At 34.4% G+C, this 20,822-nt stretch overlaps 2 protein-coding genes across 3 annotated transcripts; one reads left to right on the forward strand and one right to left on the reverse strand.

Moving 5' to 3' along the window:
- Nucleotides 1–26: 26 nt before the first annotated feature.
- LOC140034935 (protein RETICULATA-RELATED 5, chloroplastic-like) lies at nucleotides 27–6,128 on the reverse strand. 2 transcript variants are annotated; one of them, XM_072073769.1, is made up of 8 exons: nucleotides 5,226–6,128; nucleotides 4,956–5,099; nucleotides 4,602–4,731; nucleotides 3,511–4,059; nucleotides 2,824–2,931; nucleotides 2,168–2,716; nucleotides 1,125–1,238; nucleotides 27–585 (listed from the first exon to the last, which is right to left on the reverse strand). In XM_072073769.1, exons 1-8 carry the CDS (start codon nucleotides 5,870–5,872, stop codon nucleotides 439–441), a joined length of 2,388 nt encoding a protein of 795 aa, XP_071929870.1. In that variant the 5' UTR covers nucleotides 5,873–6,128; the 3' UTR covers nucleotides 27–438. The 2 variants fall into 2 exon arrangements, with proteins under 2 accessions (XP_071929870.1, XP_071929871.1); XM_072073770.1 differs by lacking the exon at nucleotides 4,956–5,099 and having other exon boundaries at nucleotides 5,226–6,127.
- Nucleotides 6,129–11,724: 5,596 nt separating this feature from the next.
- On the forward strand, nucleotides 11,725–19,056 carry LOC113725326 (uncharacterized). Its single transcript, XM_027248445.2, has 12 exons — nucleotides 11,725–11,945; nucleotides 12,064–12,109; nucleotides 13,350–13,522; nucleotides 13,625–13,806; nucleotides 13,930–14,952; nucleotides 15,061–15,138; nucleotides 15,338–15,662; nucleotides 15,742–15,941; nucleotides 16,593–16,669; nucleotides 17,519–17,620; nucleotides 18,496–18,682; nucleotides 18,774–19,056. Exons 3-12 carry the CDS (start codon nucleotides 13,351–13,353, stop codon nucleotides 18,861–18,863), a joined length of 2,436 nt encoding a protein of 811 aa, XP_027104246.1. The 5' UTR covers nucleotides 11,725–11,945; nucleotides 12,064–12,109; nucleotide 13,350; the 3' UTR covers nucleotides 18,864–19,056.
- The last annotated feature ends 1,766 nt before the right edge of the window (nucleotides 19,057–20,822 follow it).

The raw sequence follows: 20,822 nt of genomic DNA on the forward strand, positions 1-20,822 counted from the left end.
CTGGGTCCAATGATTACGCGACTGAGTGATTGAAACTATGTTCACTAAGTTTACTGAAATGGACTTCAACAAATGTTATATAATTCACCAAATTGTATCACTCATCCAGTTGCATTTTATACACAGGATGATGTGAACAGTAAAAATTGTGATATAAAGGTTGCCCTATATATTATAAGTAAAATTATAGTTTCAATCCTCCCACTTTTCTCTGGCTTTTTTTTTTTTTTTGCGGGTATTTTCAACAACGGAGCACCAATAAACAGCACAATCCATGAAAAGTTCTTCCCACTCGCCCTATATTGAATTTTATGAAGTGCAAAACTCTAATAGATGCGCCAGATACTCTTGGTCTGGAAGCAAAACGATGGAAATATTGAAACTCATTTCTTAAGGTTGTATAAGAAGCCTATGCAGTGGGCTGTTGTGGGTTTCCATCTATTGCTCGTTAGTTTCATCAATGTTGGCATCTTCTGGAGCATTACATTCCAATGCAGCAGGTTTAGGAGAATCTGATGTCTCAGATGAAACCTTTTCATTCTTCTGAGCCTGAAGTCCCGTGAATCTAGCTAGATCAACCCATTGCTGAAGCATGTTAAAGAAATATCAGTAAATATCAGTATCGTTCCCAACACAGCAAGGGCTACAACTCAAAATGATTACTGCTATGCATATCATATATCTAAAACAACATAACTGAAATCCTATTTATAACAACCAAATTGTCAAATAGAGACCACCTCTCTGTGTGCAACAGACCCAACAATGAAACCAACTTTCCATTAAGCACCATAAAGGTAGTATAGTCAACAAAAGGCACAAAGCAATTACTTAATGGCATACAAAGAGTTAGAATTCAAGATGATCAAGGCTGTGCAAACTGCAAAAACTAGAAGCCTATTCATGATAGCCAGAGTAACAGACTTTATTTCTTTCTTTTCATCGTTCCAAGTACGCAATCGTGCCGACCCCTTTATCTAGGTAGAAAAGCAAAAGATAAAACCCCTATTTTTCTGAATGTTGACGTTTATAAATAAATTTGTCTATCCTTATTAGCTTGAGATTTATGTTGTGAAGTATAAAATAAAAAAGCTAGGGTTCCCAAAGAATAGAATATCTCTAACCTGGGTTCCCCAGTAGGAGTTGATCGTTCGAACAACAAAGGATAGCATATTTACAAGAAATGCTTGATCACTAAATTTGTCTGAAATCCGATGCTCCACTAGCCCTGCAATAACCTACAATAAAACACCAGTCAGTTTCAACAAATATCATACAATAAGACCACCACCCCACCCAACTTCCGACTGAAACACACAATTTAGAAGAAGAAAAAGAGGATTTGCCAAATCAATAACTTTGGAGTCTTTGATTCAGTAATTTTAACATTGTAACACAGGAGATAAGCACATATGTCAAGCTCAAACTCTGCAGTTGTTTCACAAGCGTCTTATACAATCAAAGACTACTTCGAGATTGTTGCATGAGTATCAGTCCATGTGACACGTTAAAGGTGCAGTTCAGGCTTAGAAATGCATGTGTCAGATAACGTTTTTTCCTGTGTCTATTTGGTTTAGCATATTAAATTGGCCTCACTACACACACTTCTATTCTTGAGGGTTCACCAGCCTTCACCTATAAAGAGAATTGGCTCTCATGTCAACCATTTGCTCTATATCATGGGGTTACACCAAGTGACATGAAAAAGAATGTGGCAAATGGATATGTTGGATAAAAGTTTTCTTAGTTGCAGGAAGTTTATAACCCTAAGATGCCCATGTATAATCTCTCTCTCTCTCTCTCTCTCTCTCTCTCTCTCTCTCCCGCAGATGCAGAACACAAATAAAACTGCATTTATCAATATCTTGTAAGAATCAATGTCTCCTCATATAAACATGCAGAACACACATACACACAAAAGAAAACTGTATTTATCATTATCATGTAAAAATCAATGTCAACAGTTACGGAGTTTCCGACAAGGTACAGCATATGATGTAACAATACCAAAGAAGCCATGCTCTCTGGTTACCTGATTCCAATGCTCATGATAGCTTTTTAGACGAGGTTATATGTATTTACTGGATAATCAAGATAATTATCAGCACTTGAAAAAAATTAATAACTCTAGCTAATGTCAAACTTGAAAAACACATATCCAACCTACTTGATATCGGAGATTCGCTGATGTTCCAAGAAAGCATGCATATACAACTGCTGTTTTCAGTATTGGTGAGCGTTTAATTGGATGTTTGACAGCAAGAGCAGGATTTAGTACTTTCCGCATTGCATATACAACGTTCGATGAAGCTACAGCTCCTATGCTAGATATGAATCCAACTCCTGCTAGTTTCAGACCACCAATAAGTACTGAAGCAACTCTATGAATCAAATTCCAGTCCTTCCCAGCTGGACTTCTCTGAAAAGCATTATCTGGGATAGAACCAAGAAGACCTTTTAATGCTTCCATGCGATCAGGTCCACTAAAACCATCAGAAACTGAAAGGAATGAGAGTGTAGGGGCAGGAAGCCACACTGTGAAAAAGTCAACAACCGATCCCCTCAGTGTGTCCGTGATGACGTAATCAAGCTCATAAAAAAAATTTTCTTTACGCCTTTCATACTGCGCCAGGAGTGTGGTTGTTATCGATATAGCTTCTTCTATAGCTAATCTATGCAGAAATTTGGGGTCTGCTAATAATCTCTCTCTAAAGCCCTGCACAAGATAAGTTGTTACCACCACCAACTTAACCATATCAACAACTGGAAGCAACTGCTTGCAACGAGTCATTTATTATTAAGTGTGAGTAGACTGTAGAGTACCTGAAAACGATGACTCAAGTCTGAAATAACAGGATATTTCTCTAGATCAAAAAAGTTCTGTAGCACTTCTGGAGATACCAGACCAAGATCAAGTCCTTTCTGAAGGTCCTATAAAATTTCCATGAGATTCAATTGATGAGATGATGCAACAGTACAAATACTCGGTAAGGTGAAGTCTGTTGCAGGATACACATCTACATATATCCAAAACAGGTAAAAAGGTATTTCAAACTTAAACCCAAGGCTGTGCATCTTAACAACTTCCTTGCTTCCAAAAACAATTACCAAAACACGTTGAACTAAATATAGGACAAAGCCAACAATCCATCAAAAATCAAAATGATACACTACCACAAACTTGGACTTATTTTCTTTATAAACAAAATGCCACAAACAGACTAGAGCGACTTCTGAATTAGGAAAAAGGAAAAAATTTGTAGAGATAGAGTCCAAATTGTTTCCAAAGCTAGACATAAACCACAAGAAAGATTGCTTTGGTAATAATTTAAAAACTTCTAAGACTTTCAAGTTCAGAAGATAAGTTCTTGTCTGTTCAATTGGGGAGGGAGGGAGTCCTGTGGGTTCCAAATTGAGTGCCCCTGTATATGGAGAATGATTCGCATGATAAAGCATGTTATGAGAAAAAGACTCTTCCCATTCGTGGGAGGACAGACAGATGGAACTAACCTGGGGTAATGCATCGCGCTTTTTACCAGCAGCATTCATCACTCGGGCTATTTCTGCACGATCAAAGCAGTTCCGACTGCAAGGTCTCGCAGCAGAATACCACAAGAAATCAGCAATAGGAACTTCTCCCTCTCTCCGTATCTGCTGTCTTTCAGGGTCAAGCAGAATGACAACTTGATTTTTCTTTGGCATCTTCCTTGAAATCCTAGCAGGTAGTCCAGTCCCTCTTGATCCGTATGTAACGTGGCTTGCACCTGTCACTACAACTAGCATATCCGTTGCTCCACCATCTGTCACAGCTCCACCATCTGTCACAGCTTCCGAGATAATTTGAGACATGGTATAATCCTCAACCACTTTTGCCTGTAGCGATAAATATGAACTTGGCCCAAAAGGAGTAGATTGATATGCATAATTTGTATCCATTGGTGATCTGCGTGAGAATGAAGAAAACCCCGAGATAAAGCCTGAACCGGCTGGTGGCGCAAACTTTTTCCGATCAGCTTTAGAAAGTCCATGAATTCCTTCAGCTTGAACTGTTCTTAAGATCTGGAAAATGAATTTCATAAGAGAGACAAGAATTTCACCAATTCTCTATAATAGAAAATTATCCCATTTAGCAGTCTATTTTGGCCAGTAGATGAAGAAAAACAACCAGAGATTACTTCACTTTCTGAGATCTTGTGTAGCTGAAATGTGAATTCTATGATATTGGAATATGTGACATTGATACTCAACAGCCAAAAAGATTTAGTATACTATCTGACAAAATATATCACTGTTTTGGAAACAAATTAATATTTCTGAATGCCAGAAACAGTACATTTTGATACTAAAAAACAATATTGACCTGAAATCTGAATCTTATCTAAAGATCAACAATTAAAACCAACTCACCACCAAATACTAGCAAGTTTGATTTGTTTTCCTCAAGTCTTATATGAGAATTTGACTTCTAGGAACAAGTTTGCTTGTGAGCATCAGCAAATATTTAGGTCAACTAAGCCTTACTAGCTGTACATAGCCCTGAAATGTTTGTAGCAGACATAACACGAGAAGTATTTCTTATGCCCGATAAAACTGTGGAATACCTCAAGTGGAATGCCACACGCAACCAGCTGAATTCCATTATCTCGGCAGTAACTGATCAGAGGTTCATATTCCTGCCAGCGCTCAGGAGGCCAGTGTCTAAGAAAAGATTTGAGGGTTTCTCCATCAATCCTGTCATAGGGATAATTTTCATAAGAGAAGTGCAACATAATTCGTCTCCAAGTACACCTTCATGGATCACTAGAGGCTAATCTATGATAGCAACCTGTATCCTTTCTCACTCTTTGTCCTCCTCTGGGTACAAGTTAACTTGTAGCAATCTCAATGTCGAAAATCATAACAGACCACTTACTAATCTGTAATTCATCAAATTATTCAAAACATGCTATACTCACATAACGCGTACAGGAGAGTTAACAAACCAAGCATACTTCACAAAGAGCGCACGAGTTAGGCATTTTATATTCTCAAAGGATGAACGACGCAGGCTAGTAGCTAGAACAGGTGTAATTGATCCACTCTCTCCCGTCATAACAAACCTTCAAAGCAAATGTACGGATCTCAAACACAAATGATTTACAGCACTTCCGCACAGTACAGAGTTTCATAACTAGCAGACTAACAAAAGTCAGTAAGACAGACTGATTGAAAGATGGAAATAGTACTTTTTATCCAAATATTCATTGAGCAGAGCTTGTAGGTTAGAAGGAAATGCATCCAAAGCCAGGGAAATCCGCCGCTCTGCCTCGTCACATCTTTTCTTCAAATTCTTCACAATCTCCAGCTCCAATTCCCTATCGTCGCGAACAGGCACCTGCTCAGCTTCACCTAAATAAACTATCCTAGCATTCATCACCTTTTCCCATACCTTCGTCTTATCTTTCCCAACCGCCAACGGCTCTCCCATCACTGTCGCATCGTAAATCCTCGAATTAATCACCTCCTCCACGGGCGCCTCCAGCTGCGCTTCTGGCGTAACAGTCGCAGTGGGAGCTACCTCCGGAGGCTTCTCATCCGCTCTGGCCACTGCCGACCGTAGAACGCAGGCGCCAACAGCCAGGAGAGGCGCGACAAGAACATCACGCCTTCTAGGCCCAGAATATTCGCCATGGTCCACCGGAATTTGACGACAACGGACGGAGACTCCGACGTGGCCATGCTCCAGCCTGAAAGCGCGAAGCTGGCGGCTGTTGAATGAAATTTCATCAGGGAAGACGCAACGACGGGGTACAGGACTCCTCCTCTTCTGAGTATTAAAGTGGAGAAGTGGTCTTGAGCTGAAGTCAGTGGAACGGTGAATGTGGGGCTTCATTTTTACACTGCTCAGTGGCCCAGGATTTCAGTAGCAGTGCTCCCTCCTTTTGATGCTATTAGTCTTGCAAACACCACATGGTCCGCGCATCGGAGCATATTGTTGAAGTCCAATTTTTTGGTTGGGTTGGGGTTGGAGTTGAGGGTTGGTGGAGGGATTCACGTTGAGGCTTAAAGCCTTGAACGTATTTGTCGTTTAAAAATTGTACAAGTGGACGGACTCCCTCCTTGTCTCTCTCTCTCTCTCTATCTCTTTCTTTTTGTACCTTTTGTACCAGAGGAATAGCACATGCCACGTAATTTTATGGAAAGAATTGCTGATTTTGCGATTTTCCTTACGTGGCAGATAGAGTATTAAGATATGCATAGCTTCAATGGTAGGCCAGCGATCTGGCACGTTGCTCTCTTACATCTTCATTTCCTCGTCCAATTTCTGCTTTTATGGTTCTGTATTTCATAAAAAAATAGTTGGAGTTGATTTTCATTCTCTCACCCAATTTTACGTTTTCTTCTTGTATATTTCATAATCACGGTTGAAGTAAATTGGAAGGACCAATTAGAAAGAACACAACAACTGATTACAATTTCTTGACATTTGATGGGAATAATTAAAGCAAATGATCGTGGTATTATAGATGTGTTTGATAAAATTGAAATCTGAATTTATTAAGTTAGTGAGTTGTTAAATATTTATTATATTTGATACATTGATTGTATGTCATATTAAATTAAATAAATGATAAGTGAATAATTTATCATTTATCTTTTAAAATAAATTTTATTTAAATAATTCAGCGTCACTTATATTTAATTTTTAGTTATCAAAATATCTAAATATGTTAAAATTTAAATTCATTAAATTTAAGTATTGATTGAGATTATTAAACAGGGCTATGTATTTGATTTGAGGGATCGTTTGTCTTGCATAAGTATTATTACGGGCAGTTCTTAGGACCTTATCAAGAGGTTGGATGCTTAAATTGTATTTTCATCTTTAACATTAAGTAGTAGGAAGCAGCCCAGTCCTAATCACAATTCATATCCTAGTGAGTTTGCGACACGTCATGTTGGATTACTATTACTTCTTGTGTTGTATGGCTCTGGCAGGAACTAATAATCGACTAATTTGTCTCAACTCTTAAAGACTCTTGAGAGCCGTGCCTGCTGCGAGAAATTTGGCTTTTGCTCTGCAGGTCAATTTAACGGGGATTCTGTCTCTGAAATCCTGGTAAGATGACAAAGCAAACGCTGGCCCGGCTTGGCTACCGGCTAGTGGCTAGGAAGCTTTCACTTTTCAGTTCCTTTTTCTGGACAGCGCCTGCTTAAAGGCTCACTTGTTCGGCATCATGTGTGCTCAGTATTCTTCAACAGGATGGCAAATTGGCAATACTGCTGTGCCAACACTGCCGTGTAACTTTGCAAATTACCACAAGGTCTTGCAATTGTCTAAATACTGCAGCGTCTCTCAGTTGTTTACATACTTAATGCTGCGTTTGGATTGAGTGTTTTTTCACCTGTTTTTGAAAAATTATTTTTCACATTTCAAATGCTACAGTAATGTGTATTTCAAAAACAACTTCAAAAACACCATATCCAAACAATATATCAAAAACAACTACAAATATATTTCAATTATGTATATTTAATTTGTATATTTTAATAAGTATATTTCAATTTGTATATTTTAATTATGTATTTTAATATGTATATTTCAATTATATTTTAATATATTTTAATATGTATATTTCAATTATGTATATTATATATATATGTATATTATATTAATATAAATATATTTATTTCAATTATGTATAATATTATATATATTATATCAATTGAAATAAATATTATATATTTATGTAAATACATTTATTTATATATATATTTATAAATATATTTATTCAATTTTTTTATAATATATATTAATATATATTAATATGTATATTTCAATTATGTATATTATACATAAATTATATTAATAATAATGTATCTTATATATATTATACATTTCCAATATTATATATTTATACATACATATTATAAATATTTTATTTTATTTATAATATATTTTTATATATTTATAATATATTTACATAAATATTATATGTTATATAAATTATATATAATATAATGTATAATATATTATACATTTATATAAATGTACATTTATACATAATATATAAATATTTATGTATATTTATAATATACATTTATATTATGTATAATATATAATATAATACATTTATACATTTATATTAATATACATAATATTAATTTTACATTTATACATAATATTAATACATGTATACATTTATATTAATTATATTAATATATTTCTACATAATATTAATATATATTTATACATTTATACATTTATATAATATTCATTTATAATTTATACATTTTTAATAATATACACTTATACATTTAAATATACATTTATATTACGTATTATATATATTAATACATTTATACATTTATATTAATATACATAATATTAATTTTACATTTATACATAATATCAATACATATATACATTTATATTAATTATATAAATACATTTCTACATAATATTAATATATATTTACAATATATTAATTTATACATTTATAATATTAATTTATAATTTATACATTTATAATAATATACAGTTATAATTTATAATATATTTATAATATTCATTTATAATTTATACATTTATAATAATATACACTTATACATTTATAAATATATTTATATTATGTATTATTTATAATATAATACATTTATATATTTTTATATGAATATATAAATATATTTATTTATAAATATCTATAAATGTATTATAAATGCATAAATGCATGTTTATATAAAAATATAAAATTTATAATTTATAATTTATACATTTATATAATATTCATTTATAATTTATTCATTTATAATAATATACATCTATACATTTGTAAATATAAATGGATTATAAATGCATAAATGTATATTTATATAAAAATATAAAAATTATAATATTCTAAAAATACTCAAAAATATGTTTCAAAAATACCTCTAAAAATAATCCAAAAAAATTTACAGTAAAAGTTTTTCATATAGTTTTTGAAAAACAACCCCAAAAACAACTAATCCAAACGGATTTGTTTTTCAGATTCAAAATGCTACAGTGGTGTTTTTGAAAAACAAACCAAAAAACAGCTAATCCAAACGGAGCCTTGCTTATACATTTTGGATAAACTACTTAAAGAATTTCTGAAATATTTCATTTATTAACTTTTAATCTCTCATCTATTCCACTCCTCAAATTGTTCCCTCGATAATAAAAAGAGTTTAATCCTTCAATAAGATGCCAATAAGGTGGTTCTATGAATACTTATCTAGTCTAAAATACTCCATCCGTCCCACTTTAATTGTCCTGTTTTCTTTTTTTGTCTGTCCCAAATTGTAGTTCACTTTCCAATTGAAAAATATAATTGTATTTTAATTTTTCTAAAATACTCTTATTAAATGTAAATTGTTGTTACTATAAACCTACCCCATTTAATGGAGTTTATTGTCAAAATGACTCTTCTTTCGAAACATATATCCAAAGTAATCTAGTTTTAAAATTTATTACCTTTATAATTCTTTTTTTGTCACATAGGTTGCATATGTGGCAGAATAGAGATAGAGGCATATTCCATCTCTCTTTCGCAACTAATATTTTCCCTGATTTTATCTTTGAACCTTCCCACCTTTCTTTTCGGTTCGTTATTTTTCGTTCTTTCATTATTTTTCCTTGTCAAATGTAATTGCCAGAAGCCAATATTTATATTAACAACATCTAAAACTTTATTGTCATTCCTGATATTATATCTATGGATGAAAATATTCTCCTCAATTTGATAATCTCAAGGTAAACGAAGATTATTTTCTTATTTTTCCTATTATGCATTTTTTGGAACATTCTTATGGACTTAAAAAATTTTGAATACTAATTGTTTTGACAAATGATTTCTCAAACCGTGTGTTTGATAAAATGTTAATAGTAAAACTACGTAACAACATAGATTCATACTCAATATGTTTGATTTCCACCACATATATAAGCATGTTCATTTGTAGCGCCTCTCTATTACATGATCAAATAATCTCGTATACTTGAAGTATTTTTGCACATTTATTCAACATCAATTAATGGCTTGTGTTACTTTCAAGAAACTTTAGCATTATCTCAATTGCAGTAGTTTGATTACTTTTTGTAAAAGTTCTTTTCAAGGAGTCGGAAGTATAACATAAAATCAATATGATAGCTTTGAAGTTTTTGTAACTTTTTCTTGTTATTGCTTACAATTTTCATTGCAACTTTTGTATTTTGCAAATTTATTTTTGAAAAATATATGCAATAAGTTTGATACATTTAAAAAAATTACAGAGAGCAATAATAGCAAGGTCAATAATGGTAGAATTTATTTTAAATAATTATAAGGAAATTATTAAAGTTATGCAATCTTCTTGTGTCTCTATAATAAAAAAGTTTAAATTTTTAGTTTTTGTTGGAAAGTATAGACTATATTAAAGCTTTCCTTTATTGTTATACTACATGGCAATCAGGCTAATTAAATGGCAACAATAACATCGATTTGGGAATAAAATTTGAAAGTGAATCATATTGGGAATAGTTTTTAGAAAGAGTGTTATTTTGGCAAAAAACTCCAATTTTTAATGAGAGTTGATTCTTTTTTTACCATAAATTCAAGTTTTCATAAAGTTGTACTCTAATTAATGTGAGGGTATTTTAGAAAAATAGCTACCTAAATTGATTGTTCCAACAAAGTTAACTATTTTTTTTTAAAACTGTGTGAAAAAAAACTAGAACTATTAAAGTGGGACTGATGGAGTAACACATAATAAGCTTTTTTTTTTTTTTTTTATCAACAATCGAGAAAAAAAGATGTTGAAAGCATGTATGAGATGCTAAACAACTAATTTGAACCAACCAATAAATTTTTTCCTTTTTTATCCATAAACTATAAATAAAATACGTAAAAAATAGTTAGCATTTACAACTTACTAGGTAATTAAAAGCGCATTCAAAAATTTACGCTAATTTTGTAGGCTGCAGCGACAGCCAGTGGCCGTCTACTTAATTGCATAACATACTGCTTCAAAAAAAAAAAAAAAAATTGCATAACATACGCTCAGTATTTCTAGCTTTAGCACATTCGATACATGTTAGTAGTGCTACTAACAAGGGGAAGAGTACATTTCCAAGTTACGCTTTCCAGACAGTAGACAATTTGGTAAAAACCAGAACATTTCAATGGAACTTTCTGAAATGCACGATGGGAATGTAAATTTGATCTCGCGATCAATGGACAACGAAAATTCAAGAGCTGTCAAACGGTTCACCCCAGAATTCAAATCCCCTTCCCAAATTTAAGAACATTTTTACATAGTCAAGAAGTTCCTAAAAAACTTGTGAGAATCAATTGTACTTACTACAGATTTTTACTGGGCAGGGAAAAAGGTACAAGTTGGACAAACAAACATGGAAAAATACTTTTGATTCTGTTGTTACAAATCCCTCTTTTTGGTTTGCCTTCCCACTAGCCCTCCCTAACCCATCAAATTCCAATTTCGTTTACTTGTTAGTATAATTCCCCTAAACAAAAAACGAAATTTCAAGACGGTTGCAGGTAGACGATTTTAGTACAATGTCCAATTTAGTGCGGCAAACACCTTGCAAGCAATTAAATGGCTTTGTTTCACTAAAATAAAAAACCAACTAAAGGCGTGTCATAGAAACACGCTTCCAGCTCGTAATACTAAACTAAACCACAGGAAGGAGACCCCCTTGGTCACAGCACAGCACAAGTTGGTGGATCAGTGGCGAATTGGAACGACGATACGGTTCATGCATTTTCTCTTGATCACGATTCATATCCCGGGGCACTGCGCAATCACACATTGCACTAGCTAAACCCCCGTGCACTCATTTAGTTCAATTCCAGGATCAAAATACAAGAAAAACCTCCTACAACTTTGTGGATTCTATTGAATCTTTTATTTTCTCTCTTTTCTCCGACACTTTTCTCCTCATTTCGGTCCTCTCTCTCTCTCTCTCTCTCTCTCTCTATATATATATATATATAAATATCCCACTGTGTCTCTCTTTCATTTCTTCTTCCTCACTCATTTCTTCTCAACTCTTGTATTTCTCAGTTATGGAACTGCTGCTGCTCTGAAATTGTAGTACGGAACAAGCAATGTACTTTCTCTCTCTTTATTTATTACAAGTTGGTTCTTTTTTTTTTCTCTGAGATAATATTCACTTGCTCCTTAAAGCCGGGGCGTTTTCTTTTTCCTGTTCGCTTTTTTGGGCTGATGTTCTGTGAGAACCGTGGCTGCATGCTTATTTTCCTTTCGTAAGTGGAAAACACAGTGTGTTTCTTTGAAAAAAATTTATGTGTTTTCTCATGAAATTTTGTTAAAGGAGGGTTTGGTGATCAACAGGTTGATATGTGATCATAGGAGGGATTTATTTATTTATTTATTTTAGAGTTACAACTTTGCAAATTTTCCATTTTCCCTTCAACTTCTGAAATTTATAGGTGAGCATAAAATTTTGTTAGTCTTTTTGGAAAGAGCACTGTTTGCTAACCTTGAAGAAATTGATTAATATAGCTGGCATGCAGTATGAAACTCTGGTAGTTATGTCTATGTCATTTAATGTTGCAATTGCTTAGTGTATATCATTTCTTGGTGAAATCTCTGCTAAGGATTTTTTTTTTTTCCTTTTTTCTTTTTTAACCCGATGGCTGAAGTTTGATATTTTTGGAACTTCATTTACTGTCATGTGCTGGCAAGGACTATAATTATGGTCTTGCTTTGACTATAGTTGTCTGCTTTTGCCCTTCTGTTCTACCGTTTCCCATCTTATTTAGCCAGAAGATGTTTGTGTCTTGTTGGCATTTTTTATTCTCTGCTATGATCGCTGAGCCTCTTAACATAAACTAATCTGGCTGAGGATTTTTTATTACTCTTAACATCGAATGCAATGTTTGATGAGTTATGGCTAGTGAAGCATGGTTGAGAATTTTGGTAATTGTTAGAATAAAAAAAAACTACTCCTTTTTGAGCATTATTGGTCAAGCACAAGGGAAAAACGAAGGTTTTGTGTTCGAACTTCGTTCATGTGCAACACTAGATCAAGCACAATATTGAGAACCAGACATGTCGGGTACCTTTACTTGCTCTCTGGGTCAAGTTTAGCACATGCTATGTAGAATGCCTAAAACTTGCGACATTTAAAATGAAAAGGAGATCCTAGTGGTAAGTTTATTTTATCTATCAACTTGCCTCTGTTTCTGAAAATGTGCTTCTCGTTTGAGTTGTTTTTACATGTGAGATAGGTTCGTGGGGGATAATATTCTAGTTATTCAGATACTTTTCTCACTACGCGGCTTTAATTTCTACTTGTTTCTGACTTCAATGGACTTTTATACCAGCATGGGAGCAGGGAGAAAGACAAAGACGCTTCCATTAAAGGAAAAGCCTGAAGATAAATGGACAGTTAATTGCAGTGTTTCTGCTAGAAATCTAAGGAAAGCTGACCTAGGTGCAGTTATATTCGGATGCAAACATTATACAATTAAGGAATGCCAATTGAAGCAATTGTTTGGTCAGTTGGTCCTGTCTTATGGCATACTTATTTTCTCGAATTGACCATATTGTGTAGATGTTTTGGTTCTGATGATTAATTACCTTCTAACGATGTGAACAGGATTGCCGCCAGCACATTTTTCCTATGTGAAGAACGTTACTCCTGGCTTAACACTTTTCCTATTCAACTATAGCGATAGGAAGCTTCATGGCATCTTTGAAGCTGCAAGCACAGGCCAATTGAATATCAACCCGTATGGGTGGACTGATGAAGGCACAGACCACACACCTTACCCTGCACAGGTAAAGAGATGAAGATTCCTGCTCTCTTTGTCATTTTTCCAGCTGCTGCTATGGCAATTTAGGCTATTTCTCTTGTAGAGGAAGAACAAGTACTTAATTCTTGCATGTCTTTTCTCTTTCAAGGTGCAAGTGCGCGTTCGAAAGCAGTGTCGGCCATTGCTTGAAGAAGAATTTGCTCCAATAATTGCTGATAACTATTATGAATCAATGCATTTCTGGTTTGAGCTCGACCAGACTCAAACGAGCAAACTGACAGACTTATTTTTATCTTCAGCACCTTGCCCTCCTAGGAATGCTCTTCGATCGCAGAATACAGCTAAATGGAGCACACTTTTCAATGGTTTACCAAGTTCTGATGCTAGGGAGGTAGATAATGGAGTTAGAGCTCCAATTTCAGAAGAAACAGCCTATAATTCGCAGGTGCGTACAGAATGCAACTCATGGGAATCAACTGTTGTAGACCCAAAACTAGAAAGTGAGCGATCATATGCATCTGTTCTGAGTAGTAAAAGTACTACCCTTGAACAGAAACCATGGATATCTTTGTTTAAACCTTCTGCAGCTTCAAGTGGGCTACACAAAAAGGAAAGCTTTCCAGCACAATCTTCAAAAACTTTGCCTCCATCAGATAATTCCAATATGGAATGGGAGCTTTCATCCGTCTCATCTTCTCTTCACAGAGAATACCAGCATTTGGAAACTTGTTCTAATGATTGGGGTTCAGAAGGATACGAAGAGCCCTTGGACTTGAAACCAAGCTCCATGGACTCTAATCTGCTGTCAAAAGTAACCGATTCAATCACTCTTAGCACTTCAAACATTTCGTTAGCTACTGTTGGTTTAAGGGTGGAAATCGGGCATATGAAGTCAATTGCTTCAGGATTGCACCTTCATAAGCCTGATGAGCCAGATGCAGAGTGGGAGTCATGTGTTCCCCGTGTTTTAATTCGAGATGGCACTGCATTAAAAACTTCTATTGCCAATGATGCAAAAGGCATGCACAATTATTCCGTGGATCCAGTCAAAATTCATGGCCAAGATCCTGACCAGTTGTTTCTGACTGGTGGGGAATATCCAGGGGAAGGTGAGGCTTCAGTAGCATGTACAGAGCTTAAGTCCTGTGATGTTCCCTCTGCTGTAACTCAGGTAACTTATTGACTGTTTCCTTTTTTTTTTTGGTTTCCTTTTTTTTTTTGTTTATTAGTATTTCCCTTTTAGAAACTTATTATGATACTTCGACCTTTCTCTTTGAAGCTAATGCGAGAAATTGAAGAGTTGAAGGGGTCTCATTTGAAACAAAACCTCAAAATTAACTCTCTGGAGCAGGAACTGGTAAATTGTCTTCGCTTTTTTTTTAGACCTGAAATTGATTAGTGTATTTTATGTTTTGTTTCCCATCTTATCCTGTTCCTTTTATTTGTTCAATAGAGTTAAAGGATTATTCACTTGACAGTATCTCTATTAAACCCCCGCAGTTCTTGGAATATGTGTTGATTCTGTGGATTAATTCCTGTTTCTATTTTCCTTCAAGGTTCAGTCAAGGATAGAGATTCAACAATTAAGAAGCCAATGTAAAATGTTGGCTTCTAGTTCAACTTCCTATTCAAGGGGGCATTTGGAGGGAGTAGACACTGAAGCATCCAAACCTTTTCAGGGATTTGACAACTCTCTACTTATAGTAGGAGGATACAATGGTTCTTCTTGGATATCAGATTTGAGCCTCTATTCACCTACACACGATATTGTAAAATCTCTTAGTCCAATGACCTTTATGCGCTCTTATGCCTCAGCAGCACAGTTGAATGGTGAACTTTATCTAGTTGGTGGGGTACATGGAAATCATTGGTATGATACAGGTATGCGGTTTAAACTTTGTCTTTCTGCCTTATTTATATGACTTCTTCTGACAAGCTTAAGTAATCTACTTGTTTCTAGTTGAATCATACAATCTGAAACACAATCAATGGGCTAAACGTCCTTCTCTAAATCAGAGAAAAGGGAGTTTGGCTGGGGTTTCTGTATTGGAAAAGTTGTTTGCAATCGGTGGAGGAAATGGAGTTGAGTGTTACTCAGAGGTTGAAATGTTTGACGCGAACATAGGAAAGTGGATCTTCACACAGCCAATGCAACAAAAGGTATTTCATTACATTTTACCCAGAAAAGTTCAATTTGAAGAAAGTTTTTATCATGAGACATAGAATATGTGTGATGATGTAGTCTTTCAAAAGTTTTTGCCTAATCAACTGAAATGGTAGTCAAATGTCATCCAAAGAAGTACTTTATGCACTTTAGCTCTTATCAGATGAAGGTTAAGATACAGAGAATTTATTGAGAATCGTCAATGCTCATGTATCAGAGATGCTATTTTCTGGATGATCTTTTAGTTTTAAAAAAAATATAATCAAAGGAACTCAGATTTCATAGCATGTACATTGAATTTGTACTTATCCAATTAGGCAGATTGTTAAAGCCCTTCTCAATCGAAGTAGGTCAAAAATGCAAAATTTGTTTACCCCCAGATGTCTATTATATTACTGTTGGAAGGAACTCAGATTAAGGAACAAGTACATCAAATTTTTACTTTATCAAGTTTAGGCAGATTTTTATAGCCTTTCCAAGTCGTCAGTTTGGTCTAAAATGAGAAATTTGTTTACCTCAGATGTCTACCATATTACTGTTTCTTGGTTAGTTCATGTTGATGTTAGAGAACAATAATAGTTCATCTTGCTGCATCACATGACTGACTTCATTTCTTCATTCTACTGTTTCTCATTTGATCCTTCCAGCGATTTGCTCCAGCAGTTGCAGATATAAATGGTGCAGTCTATGTTGTTGGGGGATATGATGGAGCACAGTACCTGAAGTAAGAGATCATTACAGTGTTAATTTATGCATCATGTTTTCTTTTGATTGTGTACTAAACATTTTGATGGCAAATTGTCATGATCATTGACTCTGTTCATCATGTCTTAATGTTCAAGTTTTACTGAGATTTGTTGAAATTCCACCTGCTATTAATTTATCTTTGGTGTATGTATGTATTCTGGTCACGCCATTGTGCTACTATTACTCATTTTTGTAGAGGATTAGAAGCTTTGTTATTGTGTCTGAGGGACAATTGATGCACATAAACTTGTAATCTTTTTTTTTTTGTCTTTTGAGGCTATGATATTATTAAAGTTAGTTTTGATGTGGTTAGCATGCTTCCTATCCCTGTGCCTTACTAATTTATGTCCTATATTTATGATGGCCTATCATTAGGTAAATGTGGGTCAACCTTCCTCTGTAGTTTATCCTGGCCCTTTTGTAATTTCAAGCTGATTATTTTTCCTTCAAAATTTTTAAAGCCATTGTTGGTGGCAGTAATTTTATTGATTTATGTAGGCACTCTTCGAGAGGTTAGTATTCCTGAAACATGGATTGTCCCTTTTTAACTTTATAGTTGGTGGGGGTCTTAGGACTAAAGTTTATAGAGCACCAGTGCAGTCTGAAATATCTGTATAATCTGCAATCTTGGCTAAAAAGATTGACAAACAGAATCTTGTTCCATTTTTTGGAACTGAGGAGTAGACTGAGCTTCTTATACAAGTCATTATGTTGAATTCTTATAAATGAGTCCTGTCTGTCAAAGTTTGTAGAGCAAACAGTTCTTTTTGTTTTAATTTTAAGTTTTTTTCCTTTTCTTTTCCTGACAAAGTTTTCCACGTTTCAGATCTCTTGAAAGATTTGATCCTAGAGAACCTAAATGGACTTTACTGAGCAGCATGAGCACAAAGAGGGGATGCCACTCTGCAGTCGCATTGGATGAGAAACTGTAAGTTTCAAGTTTTTTTAGCTATGGATTATTTCTCATGATCATCTTAAGGTTAATGGGTACAATTTTGAACAAATATTTAATAAGCTTTTCAATTGTCTAAGGCTGCAAATGCTGACTATTTAACCATAATAATAAAGAAATTCTCTTAGGTGTAGGCCAAGTACAAAGCATTCTAAAATTTTCACCTTATAGCATGTTCCAATGTAGTTCATTTTTGTTGTACTTCACCGAATTATATGCACTGAAATATTCAAGTAGCACTGTGTTAGATGAAAAATAAAGCACTTATACACACTTTCACCTGTGTACTAGCTTGGCAAGTATAACAGATTGTAAAATTTGAGCTTACTATCAAGTGACTTCTAGAAAACTAGTGATGTTGCTTGCAATGTCCATATCCAATCATTTCTAGGAGACTCATTCTTGTAGGCTTGCTCATTTAGAGAGCTTTCTCACACTCCAAAAAAAAAAAATCCACACACACACACACACAGTTAAGTGCCCGGACATAATTACAACAGCAGTAGCTTTGGTGTGTTCTTTCTCAATAATAAAGCACTATTTATATCATGCATCTTGCGTTGCAGCAACGTTTAGTTAGGATAGATAACTTGTAATTACAGCCTGTATTTTGTAGCTTAAAATGTGGATACCTAGAATCGCTGGGAATCTGTCTTCATAGCAATAATGCCTGTAATGGTGTAGCAATAATTATAAATCGAGGAAACGTGTTAAACTTGTCAAGTATAAAACAACTACTTTCACATATCAAGAACAACGATAATGGTGGTGGATGTTCTGATAATTGGTAGAATCTGATTATCTTGATAGCTTTGTGTTTTAGTTTTGAAACTTGTACTGGTGTCTTATAGGTATGCTTTTGGTGGTTATAATGGAGAGAAAATGGTGTCCACTGTTGAGGTTTTTGACCCTCGTGTTTGTTCATGGATGATGAGAGAACCCATGAAACATGCAAGGGGATATTTTGGGGCTGTGGTGATTGGAGGAAAGATATACGCCATAGGTGGGTTGAAGGACAAAGAGGAGATTTTAGACACGGTAAGTTAAAGTTTTGGGATCATAAATGCTAATGGGTGTTGAATCTATTCTGGGTTAGTGTCTCATTTTTTTTCTGTACTCATTACTACAGATAGAGCTGTTCGAGGAGGGTTATGGCTGGCAAGTAATGAAACTAAAAGCTTTGGGGAAAAGATGCTTCATCTCTGCTCTTGTTTTGTGAATGCTCGTTGTATTCCGTGTCTCGCTGTCAATAGGTACATCTACGGGAACCGGCAGTCAGCAAGGCTCCCCATGTTTGCTGCATGGAATGTGTCTTCGCTGGTTGTGTATTATAACGAGCTTTTGACTCCCTTTGTGGTTTTGTGACATTAGAACTACTCTACAACTATAATCACTTTAAACATCTTGACTTATATTTGCCCTTGACTCGTTCCACTTTTAATTATCTTCTCTTTTTTTCTCGTAAAAGGTATAATTTATAATTGGAATTGCTTTCTTGTAGCCTGTCCAAATCCAGAGCTAGCTTAGCTTACTCATCATGGTGGTTGCATACTACGAATTCTATTTTGCTGATGAAGGTTTTCCAGGAAAAAACTCTTTTTACTTCGCTTAAATAGAATAACTCTGTGGGGGTTGATTACTACGAATTCTATTTTGCTGTTGAAGGTTTTCCAGGAGTTGCAATCTGTGGTGGTTGATTAAAAGAATCACTCTTTATAAAGCTGAACACCGAAAATTCTTGCGTCTTCTTACCTAGTTATTCTTAAATTAGGACTGTCAATGGGGCAAAATTAGCCTGAGCGTGGCATGAAAAAAAAGCCCGATGAATCGGATCTTTCAATAGGCTTGTGTGGGTTTGGGCATAAAAATGAGGCTTGAATTAAATATGAGTCGGGTTTGGGCTTTATTAGACTAAAACTTGATATAAGTCCGGCCCTTTATTTACACACACACACATATATATATATATATTTGTGATTTGTATATACATATATATACACACACGCACATATGAAGGCTCTTCTATTAACTTTTTTGAGAGCCCATATAGATAATGCATAACTGAAGTTGATTTTTTTTGTAGGTTGAGTAAAATTTTGTGTTGATATAATATTGGTTGAATTTTTTTTTTTTGGCCAAGAAACCCAAATAATCAAGTATGTTTGAATTCAAGTCACACAGTTATGAAGAAATTCCAACCATTGAAGATGTATTGGCTTACTATCGCATGTTTTATTACTATTTTTCATATACTTTGAACGAATTAGACATAAATATTGTTGAAAAATTCTTGATTTATGTACTTTTTAAGGGCTATTACTTGTTCATATTTAGTTTTAATATTGTAATCTTGTGAATGTTAAATTAGTTTTACAACTTAATAGTTATAGTAATTATATTAAGAAAATTGAGGATTAATAAGTGAGATTGGACTAAAACCGAACATGATTAAAAATCCGAATATTTTGTGAGTTGAGTATGATCTTTACATCTATTAACCTCGAAACTCATGATCCGAACCCCGCAAGTGTTACAAATTAAATGAGTTAAATCTGAACTTATGAAAGCTCGGCTTATATATGATCTGATTGGCAGGCCTAGCTTAAGTAGAACCCTTGTCGAGCATTAGGATTTACAATATCAGTAGTAAGTGTAGGTTGGCTCTGGGCGTGCTTGAATTTTTACGATACATTTGCATGCAAGTAAAATGGCTTTATTGAAAAGCATTAGGGAACTAGGGAAACACTTATGATGGAATCCATCGGCCGAAACTAATCTCATGCCCCGCGCAGTGATTTGCGTCTGTGTCATTTAATCAGGTAAGATCGAGCTGGATGAGTGCAAAGTTGATTCAGATTCGGGACGCTGGCTGCTATTTCATTACTTTTAGATGTTTGCCTCCTGATAAATCAGGAAAACTAAAAGTACGAAGTTTTGACTTGCTTGCTTATGAAAAGGGAAAAACTTAAAATAAAGGGTTAATTACATCTACCTCCCCTGAGGTTTGACTATATTACCAATCAATCCCTGTAATTTGTCCAAATAACGGTCTCACCCTTTGAATGATCAAACATTTAACAAAAACCCTCTTAATGCCGAAAATGCTCTTATTGAGGCCATGTTGCATTAAAAAAAGAACATATTTTTATTTTATTAACCTTGAAGCAATCCAAAAAAA

Source organism: Coffea arabica, chromosome 2c (genome assembly GCF_036785885.1).
Source record: "Coffea arabica cultivar ET-39 chromosome 2c, Coffea Arabica ET-39 HiFi, whole genome shotgun sequence".
NCBI lineage: Eukaryota > Viridiplantae > Streptophyta > Magnoliopsida > Gentianales > Rubiaceae > Coffea > Coffea arabica.

Excerpts from the sequence above, each read along its gene's own strand:
- LOC140034935 (XM_072073769.1), bottom strand. The coding sequence starts at position 5,872 with ATGAAGCCCCACATTCACCGTTCCACTGACTTCAGCTCAAGACCACTT. Across the intron at positions 4,732-4,955 it reads AACTCTCCTGTACGCGTTAT|GATTGATGGAGAAACCCTCA; the intron begins GTGAGTATAGCA and ends TCCCTATGACAG. Across the intron at positions 2,932-3,510 it reads AGCGCGATGCATTACCCCAG|GACCTTCAGAAAGGACTTGA; the intron begins GTTAGTTCCATC and ends GAAATTTTATAG.
- LOC113725326 (XM_027248445.2), top strand. The coding sequence starts at position 13,351 with ATGGGAGCAGGGAGAAAGACAAAGACGCTTCCATTAAAGGAAAAGCCT. Across the intron at positions 15,139-15,337 it reads ACTCTCTGGAGCAGGAACTG|GTTCAGTCAAGGATAGAGAT; the intron begins GTAAATTGTCTT and ends TTTTCCTTCAAG. Across the intron at positions 15,942-16,592 it reads CACAGCCAATGCAACAAAAG|CGATTTGCTCCAGCAGTTGC; the intron begins GTATTTCATTAC and ends TGATCCTTCCAG.